The sequence below is a fragment of the Chrysochloris asiatica genome, unplaced genomic scaffold (assembly GCF_000296735.1).
Source record: "Chrysochloris asiatica unplaced genomic scaffold, ChrAsi1.0 scaffold00043, whole genome shotgun sequence".
NCBI classification, from domain to species: Eukaryota; Metazoa; Chordata; class Mammalia; order Afrosoricida; family Chrysochloridae; genus Chrysochloris; species Chrysochloris asiatica.
Window position 1 is genome coordinate 5,097,904 of NW_006408561.1, and position 10,065 is coordinate 5,107,968.

Sequence of the window (10,065 nt, forward strand, 5' to 3'; positions counted from 1 at the left end):
CCTTTTCATCTCTTTGAAAGTCCTAATTCTACCTGTATATCTTAGTATTTTCTTTTTGAGCCCATTTTACTTGTGTCTGCCTTTGTTAGGAAAAGGTGTTGGCATATCTAGCCTGAAAGGTTGAGATGTCAGATTATGAGTACCATCCATGCTTGTAAAGTCTTAAGTTGGAAAGGGACTTAAATGATTTTCTAATTAAAATTTCTATTTAGGATGTTGTTCCTGCAACAGGTAGTAAAAAAGCTTACCCTTAGTACTCAAAAAATTAATGCAATAAAGATTGGGGTTATCTGACAGTGTGGCGCTAGGGTTGGTTGCTATGTGGGTTTTTTTCTGCACCCTGGCTTTTTGTCCCCCATCTGTAAAATAAGGGCTTGTTTGAAATATTTCCTGGCTTGAGGAATTGTTTATCCTTTTAGTTACTCCTTTTGCTCTAGCTGTATTGCCCTATTTCTAGTACAATCCTGTGAGTCTACCTACTTCACTGTTTCAGTGAAGATCTAAAGGCTTAAAGCCACCTGTCCAAACATTTCTTTAGAAAATTCTCCCTGTGTCTATTTTTAGGTCAAATTTTATCAGTAATTTAATGTTTTATGAAATACTTAAATAAAATCTTCATTTTTAAAAAATGAACACTCTTGTTAATCTTTTTCTGTACTTATAATTCAGTAAATTGTTAGGTGTGACAGTAAGGTCTAGAAAATGGGGGGAAATTTTTATGTATATTTATATATATGTATATCTATCTATCTAAGGAGCTCTGGTAGCGTAGTGGTTACGAATCGGGCTGCGAACCTTAAGGTCAGCGGTTCAAAACTACCAGCTGCTCCGCGGGAGAAAGATGAGGCTTTCTACTCCCGTAAAGATTTACACCCTCGGAAACCCTATACAGGGTCGCTATGGGTCGGAACCGACTCGATGGCACATAACAACAACAACAACATATCTATCTATCTATCTATCGATCGATCGATCTATCTATCTAGTTAGAAAACCCCAAATCAGTATTGTGTTTAACTTTTCCATGAATTACTTTTTGAGTTATGTTTTGATTACTGAAAAGTGCTTTTTTTTCCCTTTTAAGCATACCCTTGGGGAAGTCTGGGTACAGAAAACATCTGAAATGGATACAGATAAACAGTATTTTTGTCGCACACATTTGGGACATCTTCTAAATCCTGGAGATCTGGTATTAGGGTTTGTATCACTTTATCGTATTTCAAACTGCAGATTAGCATTAAAATTTTTCTGTGGAAGCCTGCAAAGCATAGTAGTTAAAAGTTGCTTATTTCAAACAGAACTTAATGTTCCTTGTTGTTGTTGTTGTTGTTAGGTGCCATCAAGTCAGTATTGACTCATAGCGACCTTATGCACAGCAGAATGAAACACTGCCCGATCCTGGGCCAACCTCACTATTGTTGCCATGCTTGAGTCCATCGATGCTGCCTTACGAAACTTTTAACTCATTTTATTACTGATAATTAAATTAAGCTATAGATTGGGAATAAGTCTTTAATTTTCAGTTATTACCTACAATCTTTTATTTGTTCCAAGTTTTTGTGTAATTGAGTCCTGAAATTGATCTATATTTACATCTTTTTTGGGAGGGATGTGTCGTTTTTTTATTACTCATATACTGTTACTCCAATTACTTCACTCTGTAAAATGGCAGCCATATCTGTAGAGGGTCTCTACAGGCATAGTACAGCCCTTTCTGTTGCAGTGCTTATCAGCAAGCTTTAAGCATGATTTTTGTTCATAGGGTTTCAATTCCTCCTATTAGAGAATGATAGCTTTTGATACACTAGATGAAGCTAACCATCAGAATTATAAAGTTGGATTAATAATATGCTCGTTATATTTCTTTTACAAGTATATGTTAGAGTGGGTATTAGCTAATATGTGGAACTCAGAGCTGTATTAGTTTTACCATGAGCGAGTGATGGATTCCCTGTGTAGTGAATTGTATGTGTCCATTTCAGGTTTGATTTGGCCAACTGTAACTTAAATGATGAGCATGTCAACAAAATGAACTCCGATAAAGTTCCAGATGTGGTAGGTTTTAGATTTTTCCTCCAACACCCTTATTCTGTATCCTCCACCCCCATATTAAGGAAGATTGACATATTTCATGAGTAAAATGTTTTTAAATATGATGACCTTTAGAATTTATTCAGCTTCATTTCTAATTTGCTGTTGTGTGTTATCAAGTCAGTTCCAGCTCATAGCTATTCTGTAGTGTTTCTAAGAAGCGGCTGGTGGGTTTGAACCACTGGTCTTAGGGTTACTAGACTCAACTTGTTTTACGTCGTTCAGTTAAAGCATTTAGAGTTAAAATCATGATTTTAATGTAAAGAAAACAAAATCTTCACCAATGGCCCAATAAATAACATGATAAATGGAGAAAAGTTTGAAGTTGTCGAAAACTTCATTTTGTTTGGTCCACCATCAACATTCATGGAAGCAGCAGTCAAGGAATCAAATGATGCGTTGCATTTGGCAAAATGACTGCACAAGACCTCTTCAAAATGTTTAAGAACAAAGATGCCAATTTGAGGACTAAAGTGCTCCTGATCCAAACCGTGCTATTTTCAAAAGCCTCATGCATGTGAAAGTTGGACAGTAGACAAAAGGAAGATGGTAGAAGAATTGATGCATTTGAATTATGGTGTTGGAGAAGAATATAAACATGGACTGCCAGAAGAACAAACAATTACGTTTGGGAAGCAGTACAACCAGAATGTTCCTTAGAAGCCAAGAAGACCAGACTTCATCTCATACTTCAGATATACTGTCAGGAGAGACCAGTCCCTGGAGAAAAACATCATGCTTGGTAAAGTGGAGGTCAATGAAAAAGAGAGAGACCACCAATAAGATGGATTGACCCAGTGACAGCTGCAGTGATTTTGGCTGCTAACCACAAGGTCAGCAGTTCAAAAAAATTCAGTTCTAATTTTCAATCACTGGAAATTTTTACCTAGTAAATTTCAACAGTTATACAAATAATACCCCACATAAGCCCATGGGGAAAATGTCCTCTTGACACTGCCTCTTGACCCTTAACTCCTTTCTCACGAGGTGTTACCACTGACATCAGTTGGTGACTTTTTCCTGGTATTTTCATCACCTTGTATTTTTTAACTAATGGAATTTGAGACCCTACTATGTAGTTTATACTTTTTGTAACTTTTGAAATGCTTCTGTTATCTTTAGGTATTAATCAAGAAGAACTATGACCGTACCAAACGTCAGCGTCGTAGAAACTGGAAACTGAAAGAGCTTGCAAGGGATAGAGAAAACATGGATACAGATGATGAAAGGTCCCATTTTTTCTTTAAACCTAATGTGCTGTCTCTTAAAGGAAATGCTTCTGGCAAATTATTAAGATTTTTATATTGTAAAGAAGTTCAACACACATTGCTCCGTGCACTTTTGGCAACAATTGATGGTGCCACACTCATTATTCTTCCCATTTGTATCTGGCTCTGATTTATTTAGCTGAGAGCTTGGGCTGACAGAACTTGAAGATGGAACTTGTAGAACAGTTCAGTCTTTATGAAATATCAACTTTTTGTTACAAAATATTTCAAACTTGGAAGATTTTAGCGAGCTGTTAAATTAATACTCATATTTCCTAGTTTTAGCTATTGTTAAAGTCTGTCCATATTAAATGTCTTGCTATGTACACTTTTTGCTCAGTCATTTGAAATTAAGTTGCAAATACCAAGACATTTCACTACTGAATTGTCCATCTAGTGAGAATAAAGACTGTTACCCTGGAAGAACAGCAATAACTCCATAGTATTATCTGATACCTAGTTCACACTCAGATTTATCTATAACTATCCCAAACTTTTTATAGTTTTTTTCATAACCAGGATCCAGTCAAGGACTGTGTATGTTCATTTTCATTGCTGAATATAACTCCATTTCTGTATTCTGCTGAGCTGGAATTTTGGGGGAAGGAAGTCAGCCAGCCATTGCTGTAACAAACATTTTAGTATATATCTTTTGGACTATGTACAGAATAATTTATGTTGAGTATATTTTAGTAGTGGAACTGCTAGTCATGTTTTGTCTTACTGTAATACTACCAAATGGCTTCCAAAAAGGTGCTTAATGCTTCAGCAGTATGTGAGAGTTCTGGTTTTTCCATAGCCTTGCCTTGCCAAGTAACATCCTTTCCACTTGTTAGTTTGGTGGTTTTTTGGCCATTTGTTATATCCATTTTAGTTTTCATTTTTGTGATCACTACGATTACAGGATCACTTTGAGTCAGAACTGTCTTGATGGCACTTAACAACAACAACACTGAAGTTTAGTGCCTTTTCATACATATATTGGACATTTAAGTGTCCAGTTTTATCTCATTCTCCTGTTGGATTGTCTTTTTTTCTTATTCATTTGTAGGAGTTTGTATATTCTAGATATGAATCCTTGTTGCATATATGTATTGTGAATGTTTCCCCACCACAGATTGCCTTTTCTGAGCATCTGAATTTTGAATAAGCCCCACAGGGATTCTGGTGCATACTACAATGTGGAAACGACAGACATGCTTCTCTGTTTGAGCTGTTGTCTCAGCTCTGCATCCAGATTGTTAGAGTTGGGCTAGCGTATAATACTTGTAAAAAATCAGATGGAAATAGATTGCCTTGGGAAATGCTTTTGCATTTACACATCTTGATTGTGGGTAAAAGAGTTTAGAATTTTGTGATATTTTAAAATGCTACTAAGGGCGTGCTGAAATTCCGATTGGGGAATTGGAAGACAACTCATAATTGTTGTCTTATCTCTCTACTTTGAATTTTCTCCTGCCTCTCCTTTCATCATTAGGATAGTTGTCATCAATTTTCAGAGGGATACTTACCAGACTTCTTTCTGCCAAGTTGGTACACATAGTCTTTTCTTCACCAAGAAAAGAACTTGCAATCATATTTCAGTATACAATTCAGGTACATCTTATGGAGAAAGGTTTACAAAGGCCTTAATGGTGGTTGGTTGGTGCTTATGAATGGTGTAGCTAAAAATGAAAGTAACATTAATAATATAATTAAGACAAGGTCATATCACTTTTAATATATGTTTTAGTTTTACTGTGTAGCAAATTACATGAAAATAAATATGTTTAACTCAAGATAATAAACATGTTTAACTCAAGATAATAGTGGCTTTTAAAGATTTATACTTCTGACATAAACATTTTAGCTTTTATACTTAAAAAAATCTAGCATAGTTTTGTAGTTGTTGTTGTTAGATGACATTGAGTCAGTACTGACTCATAGAGATCTTATGCACAGCAGAACGAAACACTGCCCGATCCTGGGCCAACCTCAGTACTGTTGCCATGCTTGAGTCCATCGATGCTGCCACTTTGCCAATCCATGTAGTTGGGGGTCTTCCTCTTTTTCTCTGACTCCACTTACCAAACATGATATCCTTCTCCAGCGACTGTTGTCCAAAGTATGAGAGAAGAAGTATGGCCATCATGGCCTCCAAGGAGCATTCCGGCTGCACTTCTTCCAAAAAGGATCTGTTGTTTCTTTTAGCAGCCCATGGCATTTTCAATAGTAGTAGTGCATCTGAAAAGTTCTTGAAAATGTTTATCTTAAGAGCATGTTGTTGTTGCTAAGTGTCATCGATTTGGTTCCAACCCATAGCGACCCTATATAGGGTTTCCAAGGAGTGTCTGGTGAGCTTGAGCTGCTGACCTTGAGGTTCAAACAACTTTGCAGTCCAGTGCATTAACCCACAGTGCCACACCAGGACTCCGATCTTATAAGCCTGGAGTCTAGTATTTATCTGAAAAAGTTAAAAAAGAAATGGTATAACTTATTTTAAAATTCTGATTTATGCAGAAAGCTTATTTAGATTATATAATTTGATTCTAAGAAAATAGGAATATCAGAAGAAATAGATGGTGGCTGGCTGTCACTATGAATTGTTCTGAAAGGTATCACATTAGAAGATCCTGGGTAGAGTAGGAGAAAATATGGAAGAAAAGTTCAAATAAAAAATAACCAGGCTGACTAGTCAGAAAGAGACTGGAGGAAACTGATACTGTGGCCCTTGGCCACCCTTCAGATCTGAAACTGAACTCATACTCATAGCTCAGTTTTCATCCAAGAAGTAGAAAGGTATGTAGGGGGAACAACAACACTAGTGAGGTATGCACACCATAGAATGGTCTACCCTTCAAGACCACTGTAAGGGCAACATTTATATAAGGACAAAATTTCAGAAGGGTTGGGAAAGGAACAATAGATTGCCAACAAGAATCACAGGGAGGAAGTGGGATAAGTGATGTTACACTGTGGGGATTGTAATCATTGAAATGAAACAATACATGGTTTGTTGAATATAATACTGATGACCTGATTTCACTCAATTCACTTTGAAAGCTTAGAAAAAGAAAATAACCGTACCATGAATAGAATTAATTGACTTTTATTTTGTTTCATTTCATACATATCCTGTACACCTAAACATAAGGCAAAGCCCCCCTTCCCAGTGTTTTCCTCTTGTGGTTACAATTTCTTATTTAAGGTAGCCGCAAATTATTTTATTTTCAATGACAAGGTACAATTTAGATATAATAAATTTTCCTGAAATGACTTTGATATTAATTTTAAATTCTTGTTGAAGAATCCGTTAAGTAAGCATAAAAAGATTGAATGCTGTTTAACACAGATTTAATAATTATTTCTAAGGTGATACAAAACATGGCAATTACAGTGTATTGTAAGCTAGTTGAAAATTTAAAGATACTGCAAATAGTAAATGGAAACCTGTGAATTGGAATAAAAATAAAACATAGCTCATTGGTTAAAGATGCTGTTTCTTAAAAACGTAAGCAGATATGAAAGTAATATATTGTAGAAAACTAGATTGTTTCAAACAGTGCCTTTAGTGATTGTGAAGATACTAATGTCTATAAAATGAGTTTAAATAAAGTGAGTAGGAAACAGCAATGTATCTAAAATACCAGGAAGCTTCAAAAATCTTTTAAATTCCATTTTCCCATGAAATTTTTGAAGTCTTGTATTATTTTATAGTGTAATTTAAAATAGTTATCTGTTGATTCTGTTCCAACTCATAGTGACTCTGTATAGGGTCTTCAAGGAGCGACTGGTGGGTTTGAACTGCCAACCTTGCAGCTAGCAGTCCAGTGCTTATCCTACAGTGCCACACCAGGATTCTGATATCTGTTACGTTGTTGTTAAGTACCATCGAGTCAATTCCAGCTCAGAGAGACCACCCTGTATAGGGTTTCTGGAGCTGCTGGTGGGTTTGAACTGCTAGACTTATGGTTAGCAGTCCAGTGCTTATCCTACAGAACCACACCAGTAATCCTATTTCTATTTAAACATGTTAAATTAGTCAGATGTTTTAAAGCACATGTTTGATTATTTCATTTATAGTCTCAAGTGTCCAGAATATTTTTTGGGAGAAAAGTTGGATAGAAAATCTTCTCATTGTTTATATTTAATAGCACCAGTTATGGAGTCCTGGTGTGGTGCTGTGTGATAATGCGTTGGACTGCAAAGGTTGGTTTGAACTGCAGGATTGGTGATTCAGGCTCACCACCCATTCCTAGGAAACCCTATATAGGTTGGAATAGACTCTACAACACAACAGCATGTATGTAATTTTAAAAGAAAATTGAAAACCTATGCCAGAATGTTTAATGACATTCCTTTTTTACCTAAAATAGTAAAACATTTTTTACTATTTGGAGCACAATTTATGCTGAGACTAAAGAAAACATTACACTTTCTTGGTAAAATATTTCATTATTTCTCTATTCTTCTATAGGCAATATCAAGATTTCCTGGAAGATCTTGAAGAAGATGAGGCAATTAGAAAAAATGTCAACATTTACCGAGGTTGGGGTTTATGTTTGACTTCAGCTCTATCTTCCATATATGAGTACTTCAGCAAGAGTATTTTTTTTTTTAAGTAAAAAATAGCTTTATTGAAGAAACTACATAAACCTTAGTACTTTAACATCTAGATGGCTTCAAAAATATAATATTGAATTTATTTACCCTATATCTTAGTCAGAAGCATTCTCCAGAAGAATCAAACCAGTGATGTAATACATACGGAGAGACAGAAACAGAAATAGTTGATGGAGCATGAGTATTTTTAAATCTAAAAGTTAATTAGCATTTTTAAAAAACTTTTTTTGTGGTCAATTTAAAAACAGTATTTGCAGAACAGTAGAACATTAAAATGTTTCTTATACCGTATGTTATACCATTTGTATCGCAACCTGATCCGTTGAATTGTTGGCCTCCTATCTACAGGAGTAGAAAGTTTGTGGAAAAATTCCATTCTCTTTTAATTCAATTTTTTTCATGAACTTTTTGAAGCCCCCACATATACTAGTGGAAATGTATTCACAGATTTATGCACTGCATTTATTTAATGCTTTAGATACAAAAGCTTTTGATCATGTATAGGTAAAAACAGTGGTGAGGGAATGGGACACATATGTGTACATTTCCATGTTTATATTGACTTGAAATCATTCTTGTATTTTTTTCTTAGATCCTACCATCCCTGTAGAAAGTGACACAGATGATGAAGGAGCACCTCGAATTAGTCTGGCTGAGATGCTTGAAGACCTTCACATTTCCCAGGATGCCACTGGTGAAGAAGGTGCATCAATGATGACATAATGGGATCATGCTGTAGACTTTTCACATCTGTGGACTTCAGGGAGCTGACGATTCCATCTGTTCTTCCATATTGAACTAAGATAATTTTAGATTTAAACCTGTATAAAGAGTATTTTGATTGCTTATTCAAAACAGTATGAAAGATTAATGGCTTTGAAGTTTTAGATAACAAAAGAACATTGAGAATGTAATTATTACTGATAATTTTAGGCTACTGCATAAGTTGTAGAGTTTTAATCACTCTGCTTCTTATACAAAGCACTATAGTGTTAGATTTAGAAACTCAAAAGTTGTGATTCCTTGGATGTTAACTAAATACTCAAGCATAAAACAAGCTTTTTCACATTGACTCTTTTAGTAACAGAACACATGAAAGTTATTTTAGTATGAACTCTTACATATTTTGATCTACTCCAGATTATTTGTACATCTTTGGGGTGGGGATATTGAGGTTCAATTTATTAATGGAAATTTAGAAAGAAAGTTAATCTTCTATTTCTTCATAAAGTAAGTATCTTTAACTGCTGTTAAACTGGAGCTTAATCTGGATTTTTATGGCAGTAGAAGAGAATGTACATTGAATATTGACGGATTTTGAGTAAATTTTATTTAGCATTTAGATTAAAAAGAAAAAATTGTACTTTTATTAATTTTCCCTGTGCCGGCAGCTCAGGAAAGTAGATGTTTATGTCATAAAATGTCATAGTATCATTTTAAGGATTCCGTTTTACATTTTGATTTATAAAATTTGTGAAGGAACGAATTTGCTGTCTGTCATTGAAGGTGTTCAATGCAAACACTTCGTTTGCATACTAAAGTGTTCTGAAAGTGAAGTATTGGTAAGAACAATCAGATTCATTATGCCAGAACTAAGACCTAATTTGGAGTGTTATAGGGTAAGCACTGGACTGCTAACCATAAGGTTGGTGGTTCAAACCCACCAACTGCTTCTCGGCAACCCTATACAGTATCACTGTGAGTCGGAACCAACTTGATGGCACTTGACAGCAACAGCAAGAGCCAGTTAATTAATTCTGTGTATGTTGTTGGGTGCCATCCAATCAATTTTCAATTTGATAGCAGCCCCTAGTGAGAGTAGAACTGCCCTATATGGTTTTCTAGAATGTAATATTTATGGGAGCCGATGGCTGCATCTTTCTCCCATGGAGGTACTGGGTGGGTTTGAACCGCCAGTCTATGGTTAACCATTGTGTCACAAACTCACTACTGTTATAGTTTCTGAGGTTATAATTCTATGGAAGAAAAAGCCTCATCTTTGTCTCAAGGAGTGGCTCCTGGGATGCGTAACCCACCAAGGCTCCTCCATTGCACCGCAAGGACTTTTTATTTCTGTGTGTACCACCAAGTAAAGAGATTAAGC

General features: G+C 35.5%; 1 protein-coding gene across 1 annotated transcript in view; it reads left to right on the forward strand.

Annotated features, from left to right (window-relative positions):
- Positions 1-8,684, forward strand: part of NMD3 (NMD3 ribosome export adaptor) — a 28,959-nt gene extending 20,275 nt beyond the window's left edge. The window contains exons 11-15 of the mRNA XM_006861793.1: positions 1,085-1,197; positions 1,983-2,055; positions 3,214-3,320; positions 7,816-7,886; positions 8,554-8,684. Of these exons, the coding sequence (XP_006861855.1) occupies positions 1,085-1,197; positions 1,983-2,055; positions 3,214-3,320; positions 7,816-7,886; positions 8,554-8,684 (495 nt within the window). The remainder of the gene's footprint in view (positions 1-1,084; positions 1,198-1,982; positions 2,056-3,213; positions 3,321-7,815; positions 7,887-8,553) is intronic.
- The last annotated feature ends 1,381 nt before the right edge of the window (positions 8,685-10,065 follow it).